We start from the raw sequence: 17,824 nt of genomic DNA, 5'->3' as shown, positions 1-17,824 counted from the left end.
CTGTGAAATCTCAAAAATTGGACTGCTTACACAATACCTGACTAGCATGCCTGGGGGAAATCACATCCTATTTGAAGAACTACAGGTAATGTAAACTGCTTATAAGGGGAGACTTACTCTTTCCCCGTATGAGTACTTACCTAATGGTTATCTAATTTGAAGTAATCAGCCCTAAATATATATTCATACATTAGATTGCCTATTTGTATTTATTAATGTACAAGTATGTAATAATAATAAAAATAAGAAACCATAAATTTGAGAAGGAATTAGGGGCACAAAAAAGGTTAGAGGAAGAAGAGATACATGAGCAAATTAAGAAAATTATGTAATTATATTTAAATTAAATAAAAAACTAAAACCACAAACAAAAGAAATGTTTAGAAAATAATCTTTGTGCATCCACCACTTTGATTTGTATAATGAAATAGGTTTTTTTTTTATTTAGAAAGCATCCAAAACAGTACATAAGTGGTTGTACTGTCATTGCCTCATAGTTTGTCTTCTTTCAGTAGTTGATTCATGTTGTTCAAAAAGAGGAAATGGAGTTAAAGATAGGACAGTATATGTGATTGCATGAATGTCTCATTGCTTGTGACTCTGAAACACATTGTGGTCTTTCACTTCCCTACCCTCATTCTTGTTACTTGATATTTTATTTATGTTTGTGGAAATGAGGGAGGAGCATCTATTTCTTTCATTCATTCAACATTACCCTTCTGTGAGGAAAAGAATAACACAGACTTTTAAAGCTGTTGTTTTAATATTGCCTGTTTTCTACCACTGCTAAAACCTCTTCAGTAAGAGCTTCAGGTAATGATCTTAATAACAATGATAATATCTGCTGCTTTCCAAAAGTTGGAAAATTTTAACATACATTGCTCCAATAGCTGAGAATTTTGAATAATTATGAATGTACCTTTCTTTAGAAAAGTACTTTAGAGAAGAAATGCACTATAATACATTTTAAAATTATAATTATGTCAGGAAAAAATATTTTCAACTAAAGTTTTCTCTTTAAATATAACTAATGTTACAAAAAACTACTGATAGATTTTTAAATAGCTCCTCTTTTTTCTATCATTAATCATCAGAAATGAAATCTATGAAAAGCCTTTAATTAACCTGGGAATGAAACATTTAAGTCCAATATTATAGTGCCATAAAGATTTATTTTTAACTCTCAGAAAATTTCAAAATTTACATCCAATGCATACCACCTTTTATTATTGTAATAATGTGAACATTTGAAAATAAAAAAAAAAATACTTGTCTGCTTGGAAATTGTTCCAGACCTTATGGTATCATCGTTTGGTTTGTTAAACTTGGATTTATCCTCTGAGGTAATATATCAGCTTTTGTACATACAAAAATGGTCTTTATATTTAAATGTGCTTCTTAGAACACTATCCCATCTGTTTTGTGTAGTTTACACAAAGCATTAGTTCATTTCCAGGAGTTCAAGCCTTCTAATTCTAAAGGTTAAATTCACACAGAGAGAAGCACAGTGGGATTACAATTTCTATTTTAGAAAACACATGTCCTTTTGCACTAAGAACATGACTTGCTACTTGGCATTATCTGATTAGTACTTATTTTCTCTATAAATTTTTTCCTTGTTTTTACCCCAATGTGATAGCACAAAAAGATGAGCAAGTGTCCAGACTAGAATAAAGACATCTGGAGATTGTAGTAAGGGACGTTCTTGCATCTGAAGTTCTGTATATCTTTCCCCTTATACTTTCTAGACATGCTGAATTCTTCACTATTATGAACAATGTGCTGTTTGTAAAATTATATATATATATATATATATATATATATATATATATATATATATATATATATATATGTATATACTTAAAAAGCTACAGATAGGGCACTTATACTTCCTGAACCTTCTCAGGGAAATTCAATTTTAAATATATGTTCGTATTGTCAAACTATGAATATGGGTAATGAGTTTGAAAATAAGAAATTAAGCTGATAAAACCAAAATTAGACAATCATAGCAATTAAGAAATGAAAATTCCATGTTCCATTTTAAGAAAAAAATTTTGTAAATAGCAAAATTTACAAAAGTGAAAATAAGTTAAAATATGACACAATTCCTACTAAATAAGATAATCAAAGCAATTTAAAAGAAAGAAAGGGGCCAAGTTAACCAAAAACAGTGATTTCATAATAGGCCATTAAGACTTATTTTGAAGGACACATATGTTGGTTTCATTTTCTAGTTATTGTGAATATGCCTGAGCAATTGTCTGTTGAATAGGATGTAAAGACCTTTGTGCATATACTAAAACGTAGTATAGCCTGGTAATGTCATCCATTTATTTTTCACATTTTCAGAATTCTCCACACTGATTTGCAGTCTGGCTACCTGTTTGCAATCTGATCAACAGTGAATGAAGATTGCCTTTTCCCCAACTCACCTCCAGCTTTTTTTTGCCTGTTGGGTTGTTGATCTTTGCCAATTTGACTAGAGTAAGATGAAGTCTCAAACCTCTCTAGATTTGCATTTGTCTAATTGGTAGGGAAAAGGAACATTTTAAAAAAATATTTCTTAGGAATTTTTTTCTTTTATTGAGAACTCTCTGTTCAAGTCCCAGGCCATTTATTTTTAATGGGTCAACTGATATTGTTTTTTTTTTTTGGTACTGTTACTGTTGTTTTACTTCTTTACATATTCTGGCTAATAATTTTCTGTCAAAAGTATAACTGACAAAGATTCCCTCACATTCTGTGAACCTACACCTCACATGGTTGGTTGATGATTTCTGTAGTTATGTAGAAAGTTTTAGGTTCATGAAGTCTTACTTGTCAATTGTTGGCTTTAATTATTGTACTAATAGACTCCTAATCAGGAATTTTTTTCTCCATACCTTTATCATGTAGGATACTGCCCATGTTGTCTTACAGAAATTTAAGTGGTTCAGGTCATATATCTTTGATTCATATACAGTTTTTGGAAGCGATCAAGCTGTTAGATGGTGGACTAATGTCATTCTTCTATGTGTGGACATAAAGTTTTTCCAGTATCAATTTTGAAAATGCTTTCTTTTTCCACCATATATTTTTGACATTTTTCAACTGTTAAATGGCTGAATCTATGTGTACTTTTGTTTTTGTCTACATTTTTTCCATTGTTCTATGTGTCTATTTCTTTTGCCAGCACCATATTGTTTTTATTGTTATGGATATGAGATATATCTTGAGATCTAGAGTGACAAACCCTTTAGCTTTGGTCTTTTTGAACAAGAATGTTTTGGCTCGCTAGGATCATTTTGCTTCCATAAAAATTTGAGGATAAATATTATGTTGTAGATTTTTTTTCTATTTCAGTGAAGAATGAGATGAGAATTCTAGTGATGATAAATAAGTTTATAATTGTGACAGGATAAAGAATCAACTTGAAAAAATAAATAGCTTTCTATATACCCAAAATAAATATACAGGGAAAAAGACCATAGACACATTCCCATTCAAAATAGCTACAAAGAAAATAAAATACCTTGGAATAACCTAATCAAGGAAGTGAAGAAAACCACAGCAAAAACTTTAAACTTCTCAAGAAAGAGATAAAGACACCAGAAATTGTAAAATGTGAAAATGACCATTTTTCTGAACAGGTATCTGTTAAGTAGGTTGTCAAGTCCTTTGGTCGTATGCCAAATAATAGTATAGCCAGGTCATATGGCTTATTTATTTTGCACTTTTTCATAGTTCTCCTCACTGATTTGCACAGTGTTTGCCCAAGTTTGCAATCACACCAACAATAAATGTATTTTACCTTTTCCCAAACTTCCCTCCATTATTTGTTGTAGGTTATTTTGCTGATCTTTATCAATCTGTCTGGATTAATCTATTTAAGTATTTGATCTACTACCAACCAACAGACAAATGAAGAGAGTAATTATGGTATATATCCTTTATGGGATGACATTCAGCTGTAAAGAAAAATAAAATTATGAACATTGCAGGTAATTGGATTCTGACAAAAATAAACCTCTAACTCAAAAAATAACCATTACATCTCATGTCTGATCTGAGACTAGTAGCTACAAATTTTCAGATGTGAGTACATATTCTGGAGTAACTACAGAAATCAGGAAGAAGAAGGATACTTTTGTCTGGGAGAATTGAATAGGAGGGTACAAATGATATAACTGGAAAAGTGAGAAATACGGTGAGTCCTAACTAGGAGAGGGAAAATGAGATAGAAAATAAAAAGTGGAGATAAATTACAGTAAGTATCTTTCTTTTTTTTATTTTTTAAAATTTTATTTTACATTCCAACCTCAGCTTTCCCTCCCATCTTTTCTCAAGCCTGCCCTTTTGCCTCCACCCAAACTACCTCTCATCAACTCCTCCCAATGTGTAAGGGCTCCCATGGGGAGTCAACAAATTCTGCCACATTAAGTTAGAGTAGGACCAAGATGCTCTCCTCTTCATTAAGGATGAGCATGGCATCTCACCAGAAGGAATAGGATTCAACAAGCTAACTCTTTAACCAAGGCTAGATCCTGTTCCCTTTGACACAGGCCCCTCAAATAGTCCAAGCTTCACCACTGTCTGTCCCATATGGAAGGCCTAGTTTGGTGTTGTGGAGACTCCACAGCTGTTGTTCTAGAGTACATGAATTTGCACGTACTAGGTTCAGCTGTTTCTGCATATTTTTTCATCATGATCTTGATCTCCCATTCTCATAAATTTCCCCTCTGTCTCTTTGATTTGATTCCTGGAGCTCGGCTGGTTGCATGGTTGTGGATCTCTGCATCTGGCTCTATCAATTACAGGATGAAGATTCTATGATAATAGTTAGCGTAATCACCAATCTGATTACAGGGGAAGACCAGTTTGGACACCCTCTCCATGGTTGCTAGGAGTCTTAGCTGGGATAATCCTAGTGCAATCTTTGGAAGTTCCCTAGAACCCAGGTTACTCTTGAACATCATAGTGACTCTCTCTGTCAAGATCTCTCTTTTATTACTCTCCCACAATTTTTCTCTCCTCCAATTCCCTCAGGTTCAAATCTCTCATTCCCTCCCCTTTACCACCCCTTGCCCTCAGATTACCCAAGGCATTTCATCTCATTCCCCTTCCCAGGATGATCCATATGTCCTTCTTAAGGTCTTCCTTGTTACCTAGCTTCTCTAGAGCTGTAGTTTGTAGTCTGGGTATCCTTTACTTTACATCTAATATCCACTTATAAGTGAGTACATACTGTGTCTGTCTTTCTGAGTCTGGGTTACCTTACTGAGGATGGTTCTGTCTGGTTCCTTCCATTTGCCTGTGAATTTCATGATGTCATTGTTTTTTATAGCTGAGTAATGCTGCATTGTGTAAGTGGATCACATTTTCTGTATCCATTCTTCAGTTGAGGGACTTCTAGGTTGTTTTCAGGTACTAGCTATTACAAATAATAGTGTTATAAACATTGCTGAGTATGTGTCCTTGTAAGATGTGTTTGGTTCTATCCTGTGTTTCTGTTCTGTCAAGTTGTGTTTGTGGGTCTCAAGTTTGACCAGTCATGACAGGACATAAATTAGTCACTCCCTCAGCTTCTGTGCCACATCTTTCTGGCAGGACAGATTGTAGGTTGCAGGTTTTGTACCTGGGTTGATATTCTAGCCCCACTGCTAGGAGCCTTTGCTGGTTATAGAAGATGGCCAATTTGGGCTTAATACCCCTCATTACTAGAAAATCTTCATAGGGTTACTCTTGTAGAGTCAATGGAGTTACTCTTGCACCAGGATTTGCCCAAAAATGTCATCCCCCCTTTTTTTTTTCTTTTTGGTTTTTGGAGCTGCTACCCAGCACCCAAATAAATACAAAGAGACTTATTCTTACTTATGAATGCCTAGTCTTTATTTGCTTATTTCTAGCCAGCTTTTTTTAAAACTTTAATTATCCTATCCACATTTTGCCTCTGGGCTTTTATCTCTTTCTACTTTATACATATTTATTTTTTACTCTGTGGCTTGTTGTGTAACTGGGTGGCTTGACCCTGCTGTACTCTCTTCTTCCCCTTTTCTTGTTCCTGAAACTCCTTTTCCCAGATTTCTCCTCCAATCTATTCTTTCTTCCTGCCATCACTTCCTATCCTTAGTCCTGTCTAGCTATTGGCCATTTGGCTGTTTCTTAGACCAATCAGGTGTTTTAGACAGGCAAAATAACACAGCTTCAGAGTTAAACAAATACAACATAAAAGAATTCAACAAATCTTTGAATCACTAATAAAATATTCTATAGGATAAACAAATGTAACAAGCCTTCAACTAATATTTCACAACACCCTCCAGTTACAATTGTCTCTACCAATTCTTCTCCCTCTGTCCCTCCAACCCCTACCTAATCAGCAAGCTAAATAATCAAATTTTTAAAATGGAGTACAGGCATAAACACAATTATCAACAGAGGAATCTCAAATGTCTGATAAACACTTAAACATATGTTCAACACAATTAGCCATCAGGGAAATGCAAATCAAAACTACTCAGAGATACAATTTTACACCTGTCATAATGGCTATGATCAAAATCACAAACTGCCTCATGCTAGTTAGGATATGAAGCAAAGGGAAGACTCTTCCAATGGTGGTTAAAGGTACAAGCTTGTAAAGTCACTATGGGAATAAAAGTGGCAGTTCCTCAGATAATTGGGAGTCTCTCTAGCACAAGACTCAGCTATACCACTCTTGTGCATATACCAAAGAATGTTCTATCCTACCACAAGAACACTCACATAATTATGCTCATAGAGGATTTATTCAAAATATCCAGAAACTCGAAAGAAGCTTGATGTCCCTCAACAGATAAACATATAAATATAATACATAATTTGCTTTTTCTCATGTATTTTCTTTCATGTTTTAAAATAAAATATTTATGCTACACAAGTTAGCCAGAATAAAATGGGGATTAATATCCAAAATTGCAGAGTATCAGCAAATGTTTCACTGGTTAGAAGAACTTACTGTTCAAACAAAAGTTAGAACTTTCTTAAGTTGTTTAAGAAATATGATGAACTCTTGTGCTCTTTATGGGTTCCTGCATACATATCCACTTATACATTCATGAACATACATGTGCATACATAAAAGATGTTTTAAAAATGGAACTTCCCTTCAAAATTTCATGACATTTAATTTGTATATCACAGGCCTTTACCAGAGAATGTAATTGATCAGGGATATATAATTATCTTGATGAAATGGGATTTTAAAGATTATCCCTCACGACAGTGAGAAGATAGTGATGTGGGTTGTCCTTCTGCATATGTGTTGCTTTTATTGGTTGATGAATAACACTGTTTCAGCAAATGGCTTAGCAGAGTAAAATCATGTGGAAAATCTGAACACACACACACACACAGAGAGAGAGAAAGAGAGAGAAAAAGAGAGAGAGAGAGAGAGGAGAGAGAGAGAAGGGAGTATCAGTTTTTTTAGATGACCTTGCCACCTTATTATTTTTTAAGAATTAAATGACATATATTGGTTTTCTTAGAGATGGCCATAGTTCCTGAGTATTATGTAGTTTTTTCTTGGCCTCTATAGGTATCACACTTAATATATGTCTTTAAGTGTGACCTACACCACCTAGAAAACACATTTAGCTGAAACACTTGCTGAAAATTTCTTTTTTCCTCAAAATCACAGTATTTCTAAATTACTGCTATTTATGTTCCTATTGTCTCTAATAGAATAGGTTACTTAATGCAAAAATTAGTTTTTTTTTATAATTACAGTTTTAAAATTTAGCAAAGGATGTTTTACTTTATTTTGGAAATTGGTACTGAAGTTGAGTGCCCTTTGTGACTGATAATGAAAGGACATTAGCTTTTAAAAATCAGTAGCTATGTAATTTTAAAATGTATAAAGTAATCACTAAGCTTACTGATTAAAATAATTGGACCTTGGCTTTAAATGAAAATAAAACCTAGGAATAGATTTTTTAAGAAGCACCGACAACTGGATGTGGTGTTGCATGCCATTATTTTCATGAAAGTGACTCTCTTTGACTTCAAGGTCACCTTGATCTACATACTGAGTATCCTGAAAATAAAATTAATTAATTAACTACCTAATTAACTAATGCATCCACAGAGAAGTAAAACCATAAATATGTTTCAACCATTTCAATCACTTTTTTTAGAAACAAAGCCAATGTGACTGAGATCAGGAAAGGCTTGTGTTTGGAATGTTGATATCTCTTATATCTTTATTTCTGAAGTTATTTATTTTTACCTGAAAATATATTTTGAAAATATTCCCCCTGGGACATTATTCATTGTTATACTATATATTTATGAATAATTTTGTATAAGATATAAATTGAACACATGATTTTATAGAAATAATCATATTTACATCAAAATTGAAATGATTCCCTAGAACATTTTAACATATATTTCATGATCCATCTTTGTCATTTTACTATGAATTTAGCTTGTTGATTTAGAAACAATATTTCAAGGGGTTGTCTTGTCGAAATCACCAAATATAAGGAGAAAAATAATCCTTAGATCATTTTATTAGACTAAAATATCACATGGAGCCATTATTTTTAAGTGTTTTTTTATTGATTTTATTGAGCTATATATTTTTCTCTGCTCCACTCCCTTCCTCTGCTCAGTGCTTCAACCCTCCCCCACAGTCCTCATGCTCCCAATTTGCTCAGGAGATCTTGTTTTTTTCTACTTTCCATGGAGATTAGATGCATATGTGTCTCTCTTAGGGCCTTCTTTGTTGTCTAGGTCCTCCAGGATTGTGAATTGTAGGCTGGTTTCCTTTGCTTTATGGCTAAAAGTCACGTATGAGTGAATACATATGATTTTTGTCTTTGTGGGTCTTAGCTGCATCACTCAATATGATTTTTTTGGAACAATCCACTTGTTGCAAATTTCAAGATGTTATTATTTTTTCTGCTGTGTAATACTCCATTGTGTAAATGTACCATATTCTCCTTATCTATTCTTCTATCGATGGGCATTTAGATTGTTTCCAGGTTGTGGCTGTGATAAACAAGCTGCTATGAACAGAAGAGGAAGTGAGCTCAGACTCGATAGCTCTGCTCTCTGGGACAGACGCGATGAAGCTCCAACCTGTAGTAATAGGGGTGGCGGGGCTGCGTCCCCAGCACCCCAGCCACCTGCACAGCTAGCTTTACCCGAAATAACAACACACAAACTGTATTCATTTAAACACTGCTTGGCCCATTCTCTTCTAGGCTAATTCTCACATATTAATTTTGCCCATTTCTAATCATCTGTGTGTAGCACCCCAAGGTGCGCTTACCGGGAAGATTCTAGCCTATGTCCATCCTGGGTTGGAGCTTCATCCCGGGAGCGGGGCATGGCATCTCTCTCAGGCGTCTGCTCCCGAGAGGAGAGCTGTCGAGACTGACCTCACTTCCTCTTCCTCCCAGCATTTTGTTCTGTTTACTCCACCCACAGGGCCAAGCAGTTTCTTTATTGCTTAACTAATGAAATCAACAGATTGATATATGACACTCCCACATCACTTTCCCTTTTTCTGTTTAAACAAAAAAGAAGGCTTTAACTTTAACATAGCAAAATTACATATAACAAAACAGTTATCAAGTAAAAGTTACAATAATCTTTATCATAACTAAGGAAAACTATAACTATAACTAACTATTCTTAACTCCATCAAAGACTCCAGAAAGATATAATATTACCTAAGTAAACAAGAACTAAGAAACTTCAAACTCTAGAAATGACAAAGACATCTCGCTGCTTGGACAGTCACCCAAAGTTCTTTTGTACCGTTGGGGCATCCATCTTCAGCCTTCAGGCCCACGGTATCCAGCAGACATTTCCATAAAGCAGGAAAATTCACTATCTGTTGTGTCCTGCAGAATGTCTCACAGACTCTTTCAAAATGAATCAGGAACCCCGAAAGTTCATCTCACCTTAGGCAAGTTCAGTAGTCCTCTCTCTGTGGGTTCTCTGTGTCCAGTTTATGCAATAGTCCAGGCAAGAGCAGTTTCTTGCCCAAATGGCTATCAAACTCCATAAGGTGCCTCTTCGATGCCCATCTTCCTCTTGAAGTAGATTGGTGCTGCCAGGAGCAGAGTGTCTCATTGTCATGAAAACTCCTCAGTTAATAAAACATTAAATGTCCTATTCTGTAATCTTTGAAAGACATGAAGGATGTCTATCTAAAATATATCTCTATATATCTAGAAAATCTAACTAACATGACTACAAGCTTTACTATTATCGATGATGATCCATTAACAACCTATATTTCTTAATTATACAGTACATATTTAAATGAACTACACAATCACAATACCTTAATCAAAATCAGAAACACTTATACATATAACAAAATTGACCTTAAATCTCTATCAATAAAGCAAAATCTATACTAATGCAAATTATTCATACCTATATCATATCCCCCTTTAAATGTTAAAGAACATTTATAAACATTTTTTGGGAATATGGGCACAGTTATTTCTCTCCAAACTGCTTCCTGCTTAATGGGGGCGTCATTAATTAGGTCTTTCATAGTATAAACTGTGTGCTAGTTTCATCTCAGTTGGCAGTTGTGCGAAGCAATTTTCTGAAGATGTTCACTGCAACCCTTCAGGAGGGCGTGGTCCATCATACCAAATCTTAATAGAAGAAATGAACAGCGTCTCATCCTCCGTGAAAACAAAATAAGAAACTCCTTTCCAAAGTATCATATCCTTAGATCCAAATTCAAAATATCTATGTTGGATTAGTTCAGCAGCATTTATAAATAAATCTCTTTTAGCAGCCTTTGCTCCTTCCTCAGCATTCAAATAATTCAAAGAGAGCATAATAGCATACAGTATCAAAATTCTCTGTGTATTTTCCATCTTTGTGCAGCTTTGTTTTAACCTCTATTTTGTTTATTTTTACTTTTAACTCTTTGCTTTTTGAGACAGGATCTCTTTATCTTTGACCTGAAGTAACTCTGTAGACCAGGCTGTCTTTGAACTCTCAGAGATCCGCCTGTCTCTGCCTCCCAGGCATTCGGGATTAAAGGTGTATACTGCTACACCTTGAACTCACAGAGATCTGTTTGTCTCTGCCTTCTAGGCACTGGGATTAAAGGCGTGTGCTACCACACACAACAACTCTCTTCCTTTTTTTTTTGTTTTTTACTTTAAGAATTTTAACTTTTAGTCTGCATATATTTTTAACACGCTGTAAATCTTTGACGCTCTCTTTACTGTATCTCTCTCTGTTTTTCTGACGACATGAGTCTTTAATTTACCAAGCAATATCAGTAGGATTAAAGGCGTGGCTTTGCTGGCTAGATGTAGCCCATTCCTTAGCTTTCTGTCATTCCAGCCTTGTGGCTGAGGTACCGGCCTGAGCTGCATTCAGTGCCACAAGCCTACAGTGTTTCAATGTCCCTGTCAGCACGCGAGCTTAAGCAGCCTGTGCTTGCAAACTGCACAAACTGCCTGTGTAAAATAGTCAGAGTTTGCCCTGGCAGGACAGCCCAGAAAGCCGGCATTTTTAAACGGCGCAGCTTTTTTCCTGCTACGGCTGAAAACCGAAAAGCATGCTTTCAGCTTTTCGTCAACACCATTTAAGTGTTTCGTGGCAGGACCTCTTAATGAGCTGCAGGCTTTGCAGCTAAAGCTGAGTCAGGAAGCCTCTCTTAGATGAGGCGCTTGCTTGCTTCTGGCAAGCAGAGTAGACCCAAGAAATTGCTGCTACCAAGAAACCAGGCACAATGCTTTCATTTTGTTCTAGAATTACTTCCCAAGCTGTCTCAGGCATTATGTGGAAGCAGTAGTCCACGTGGGCGCCATTTGTAGTAATTGGGGTGGCGGGGCTGCGTCCCCAGCACCCCAGCCGCATGCACGGCTAGCTTTACCCGAAATAACAACACACAAACTGTATTCATTTAAACACCGACCCAGGATGGACGTAGGCTAGAATTTTCCCAGTAATCACGCCTGGGTGCTACACATATTAATTGAAGTGGGCCAGGCAGTGTTTAAATGAATACAGATTGTGTGTTGTTATTTCGGGCCATAAGCTAGCCAGGCGGCTGGGTGGCAGGAACACAGCCCGCAGCTCCTTCTACATGGCTGAAAGTACACTTAATTAAATGCACAACATTCTTAGGCATCACAAACATGCAAATCAAAACAACTCTGAGATTCCATCTTACACCTGTAAGAACGGCCAAGATCAAAAACACTGATGGCAACTTATGCTGGAGAGGTTGTGAAGTATTGCTGGTGGGAGTGCAAACTGTCCCTTTGAGTATCAGTATGGCAATTTCTCAGAAAATTAGGAGTCATTATTTTATAGAGTATATTATATCTAATAACTAGAATCTTTAGGATTATTAACAAAAACATGCACATTTCCCTCACATTTAATTTAATGTCATATGTTGTGATTAAGTTAGTGAAAATTCTCCAGAAATTACTTATTTAATGTACACGATATGGAATTTCCCTCTGTATGTTGTAAATAGCATTGGTTAATCAAGAAACTGTTGGACATATGCAGGGAATAAAGGTAAGTGAGAAAATTAAACTGAAGGCTGGGAGAAAGAAGGAGGAGTTAGGAGAAGTCATGGAACTGCCTCTGGAGACAGATTTGTTAACAGTTTGTTTATAGGCCATGACCTCATGGTGATTCACAGATTAAAGGAGATGGCTTAAATTAATATGTATGAGTTAGACAATAAAAATCTAGAGCTAATGAGCCAAGCAGTGATTTACATAATACAGTTTCTGTGTGATTATTTTGGGGCTATGCTGCTGGGAACTAACTAGCAGGCTCCTTACTACATGTACACTCTTTTCTTACAATCTCCCTGATAGATCTTGCAACATTTCTCCCTATGCACATTATTGACTTCATTCATTTTATCCTGCATAATATTGTACTTTCTTGGCAATAATAATTTGTGTGTGTTAACAGTTCTGAGAAAATGCTTAGAAAAGCATTTTAACAAATTAGGGAATGAATATAAACATAAACATATGGCTCTGACATTTAAACATGTACATGTAAGTGAATGACCTAGTAGGTTACTACCAAATAATTATAAGCACAAAAGAAAAAATGTTTAAGATCATTATCCATCAGAAAAATGCCAATTAAAGCTCAATTTAACTTTATATTTCCCACATTTACAATAACTGTCATTATAAAAATGAATTTATAAAGCAACTAAATGTAAAAAATAAGGACCTCACATACTGCTATTGGTAATGTAAATTATTCCAGTCTCTATATCTGTCACTATGGAATTTCTTCAAAAATGAAGCAAAGAATACTGAAACATCAATATTGAAATATCTAAACCACATTTTAGTCTTGACTTTAAGATATTTAGGTCAGCATACCAAAGAAATACTTGCATAACCATATTTATTGTTTCATTATTTACAATAAAAAGTTATACAATCATATTTTGTCTACCAACATCTGAATAAGTAAAAACATTGCACCACATAAAATAAATTATAAAATTTGCAGGATAAAGGATGTAACCAGAGAGCAATATATTTGTCACAATGTCAAGTTTATATAATCAAGTATGTAACTTAAAAGTAGAAGAAAATTTGTAAAATTAAAAGCATTAAAAGGAAGGATATTGAAGAGAACAGAAAGATGAAAGAAGGATGAATACTGTAAAGTTATATAACATACATGAAGGAAAAGGTCTTTTTGAAACCATGCACTGTGTTTAATGAATATATATAATGAAAGTATTTATAAAATAACTAAGATGAAGAAACCAAAGGATTTAAGAGATTGCCAACCTTTGTGAATAAGAATCTGTTCCTTGCCGGGCTTTGGTGTCGCACGCCTTTAATCCCAGCACTCGGGAGGCAGAGGCAGGTGGATCTCTGTGAGTTCGAGACCAGCCTGGTCTACAGAGCTAGTTCCAGGACAGGCTCCAAAGCCACAGAGAAACCCTGTCTCGAAAAACCAAAAAAAAAAAAAAAAAAAGAATCTATTCCTTATTGACCATATATATATATATATATATATATATATATATATATATATATATATATCAAATTATTTATATAGGGCAGATAATACTTTACCATTAAGACAGTGAATAAATGTATAATGGTGTATATGTGCTCTTAGTGTTCATGTTTACTGTGGGATAATACTCTTGCATACTGTAAAGATTTGTCATTCATATTTGTTTAATAAATCACTGATTTAGCCAGGAGCCAGGCAGAAAGTTCAGGCAGGCTAATCAGACTACAAGAATTTTGAAAGGACAAAAGGCAGAGATACAGTTGCCAGGCAGAAACAGAGATAGCAAGATGAGAATGCTGCACTGAGAAAAGGTACCAAGACACATAGCTCAACATTGACAAGAACTATGGTTTAATTTAAGTTGTAAGAGCTAGTTAATAATTAGCCATAATTAGCATTAGCTAGACAAAAGGGTATGTAATTAATATTAAGCCTCCGAGTGGTTATTTTATAAGCAGTTTTGGAACTAGTGGGATGGAGAATATTTGTAGCAATACATGTGCTTATATATGTGTGTTTGTGTGTCTGTGTGCATGTTTGCATATATAACGTTTTTAATTGTTTTGAAATTAATTTTATTGAGCTATACATTTTATCTGATCCCTGCCCTTCCCTTCAGCCTTTTCGGGTCAAAGACAAATGTTAAAATAAACTCACTGAAATAAGAAATAAAACCCAAACAAGCATGCTGTTCTGAGACCAATGGCACACAGTGCTTTAACATCCCTGGCTTCTGTCAATCATTATTTGGAGGGCAAAAATTTTCCCTGAGCATCACTGTGATGGTTAAGCATGAAAACTCAGAGGCTTTAGCTTAAGGTTCAGAGATGAGCATAAGTATCATTGGTTATCATTCATTCATTATGACTTAATTGGAGTCTAGGCTTGAGGCCAGTTTGTCCCTGTGGTGCCATTTCTCTATACATGTTCATGGTCTGATCAGGTTCCTATTCTTTTTTTAAAATTATTTTTATTTTTATTCTTTATTACTTTATAAATAATTCCAATCAAGATTTCTAATTCTTCCACTCCTCTCACTTCCTTCCTGCTCCCTCACTCATCCCCCTCCCCCTCCAGTTCTAAGAGAGGGCAGGGTACTCTGCCCTGTGGGAAGCCCAAGGCCCTCCCCCTACATCCAGGTTTAGGTAGGTATGCATCCAAATAGAATAGGATCCCAAAAAGCCAGTACATGCAGTAGAGACAAATCCCAGTGTCGTTATCATTGGCTTCTCAGTCTTGCACAATTGTCAGCCACATTCAGAGGGTCCAGTTTGATCCCATGCATGTTTAGTCCCAGTCCAGCCAGGTTTGGTGAGCTCCCATTAGCTCAGTGGGTGGACCAACCCCTCAAGGTCCAGACTTCCTTGCTTATTTTTTCCCTCCTTCTGCTCTTTAGCTGGACCTTGGGAGTTCAGTCCAGTGTGCAGATGTGGGTCTCTGTCTCTAAAAGCATTTGTAATAGCTAGAACCTGGAAACAACCTCGATGCCCCTCAATGGAAAAATGTATAAAGAAAGTGTGGCTCCCCGTCTGAGCTCCAAAGGTCCAAATGAGGAACAGAAGAAAGGAGAACATGAGCAAGGAAGTCAGGACTGCGAGGGGTGCACCCACCCACTAAGACAGTGGGGCTGATCTATTGGGAGCTCACCAAGGCCAGCTGGACTGGGACTGAAAAAGCATGGGATAAAACCGGACTCTCTGAACGTGGCGGACAATGAGGGCTGATGAGAAGCCAAGGACAATGGCACTGGGTTTTGATCCTACTGCATGTACTGGCTTTGTGGGAGCCTAACCAGTCTGGATGCTCACCTTCCTAGACCTGGATGGAGAGGGGAGGACCTTAGACTTCCCACAGGGCAGGGAACACTGACAGCTCTTTGGACTGGAGAGGGAGGGGGAGAGGAATGGTGGGAGGGGGCAAGGATGGTAGGAGGCAGAGGGAAATGGGAGACTGGAAGGAGGCAGAATTATTTTTTTCAATACTAAATAAATAAATAAATAAATAAATAAATAAATAAACTAGACATCTGGGTTTGGAAGAAAAATCTAGCATTCCTGTCTCCCATTTGTTCCAACTTAGCTTCCATGTAAAAGGGAAAATACACCGATTATCTGGATACTGTGTATTATTGTTTTGTCTTTTAATTGTTTTACTGTGAGGAATGAGCAATGGCTACTAGGAGAAATTTGATTATGAATGCTGCTGATTTAATCCAACCTATATATTTTGAAAATAACTTGACTTCAAAATTTAATTAGAAATGTTTGTTTCTAATTAAATTTTGAAGACCAGGACCAGAGCTGGAAGGAGGAGGTGGTGTCCAAAGATACTTGGATGAAAGGCTTGCTCAAGTCCACCTGTCTGTATGGGCAGCTCCCCAAGTTTCAGGATGGAGACCTTACCCTGTACCAATCTAATGCCATCTTGAGGCACTTGGGCCGATCCCTTGGGCTTTATGGAAAAGATCAGAAGGAGGCTGCCCTGGTGGATATGGTGAATGATGGGGTGGAAGACCTTTGCCTGAAATACATCACCCTCATCTACACCAAATATGAGGAAGGAAAGGATGACTATGTGAAGGCCCTGCCTGGACACCTGAAACCTCTCGAGACCCTGCTGTCCCAGAACCAAGGAGGCAAAGCCTTCATCGTGGGTGACCAGATCTCCTTCGCCGATTACAACTTGCTAGATCTGCTGCTGATCCACCAGGTCCTGGCCCCTGGCTGCCTGGACAACTTCCCCCTGCTCAGTGCCTATGTGGCACGCCTCAGTGCCCGGCCCAAGATCAATGCCTTCCTGTCTTCCCCTGAGCATTTGAACCATCCCATCAATGGCAACGGCAAGCAGTAATGTAGGGAGAGACCGGAGCTGCCTGTCCTCCTTTCCCCAGCACTAATAAAGTTTGTAAGACTTAAAAAAAAAAAAGAAATGTTTGTTACTTTGGAGAACAGGTTTTGCTTTTGTTTCCTCAAAAAAATAAGAGGCTGTGGATTCATTCTGAGTTAAGAAAAATAAAGTCTGATCAAAGAAGACCTCCTGAAAAATCTTCAGGGGGAACCAATGGCCCAGATGTCCCAATGTTTCAGAGAACCTCTCTTGCAGTTTCTTCTGAGTTGTGCATCCAGAGTTGCTTCAAGGTGCTGGCTGAGATGATCCAGCCTTACAGAATACTCCAGTGAGGACTTTAACATAAACATAAATTTCCTTTGGCTTACCAGTCAGCAGTAAATAGCCTAAAAACCTATGCCCACATTTCCAAAAAATGGATGATGGCTGTTTGGCTTTGTTTGGTGTATTGGTTATAAGTTGTTATGGACAATAGTCAGGAAAGAAAACAAAACAAAACAAAACAAAAGGACAGTAGATTCACTATCTTACTTTGAAAAGAAAAAAAAGGAGATGTAGATATGATTGGATAAAATGATAGATTATTGAATCTACTTTGTTTTCTTTTTGGTTGTTTTTTGATTATTTTTTAAATGAAAACAAACTATCATTTTTGATTATACATACCAATCCAAGTTCACACCCCCCTTCCTCCTATTCCCTCCACATACCTTCCCATCTGACCCCATCCAATTCTCAAAGAGGATAAAGGCACATTGCTTTGAGAGAAGGTCCAAGGCCCTCTCTGCTATATTTAGGCTGAGCATGGTATCCATCCAAAGATATGCAAAAAGAGAAAGCTAGTACATGCAATAGGGATAAGTCCTGGTGCCACTTTTTAAAAGCAACTATTAGTTTTATATGTTAGTTTATATTAGTTTACATTGGTTTTACTTTTGTATAT

General features: G+C 36.4%; 1 protein-coding gene across 1 annotated transcript in view; it reads left to right on the top strand.

Annotated features, from left to right (window-relative positions):
• The window catches only part of LOC121441538 (glutathione S-transferase P-like), a 101,859-nt gene extending 84,960 nt beyond the window's left edge, over positions 1 to 16,899 (top strand). The window contains exons 2-3 of the mRNA XM_041642768.1: positions 12,500 to 12,543; positions 16,327 to 16,899. Of these exons, the coding sequence (XP_041498702.1) occupies positions 12,500 to 12,543; positions 16,327 to 16,884 (602 nt within the window). The 3' untranslated portion in view covers positions 16,885 to 16,899. The remainder of the gene's footprint in view (positions 1 to 12,499; positions 12,544 to 16,326) is intronic.
• The last annotated feature ends 925 nt before the right edge of the window (positions 16,900 to 17,824 follow it).

This window comes from Microtus oregoni, unplaced genomic scaffold (genome assembly GCF_018167655.1).
Source record: "Microtus oregoni isolate MIOR12 unplaced genomic scaffold, Mior012 000079F_000, whole genome shotgun sequence".
In the NCBI taxonomy this organism is placed as follows: Eukaryota; Metazoa; Chordata; class Mammalia; order Rodentia; family Cricetidae; genus Microtus; species Microtus oregoni.
Note: the sequence above shows the minus strand (reverse complement) of the source record. Positions and strands in the feature narration are given on the sequence as shown.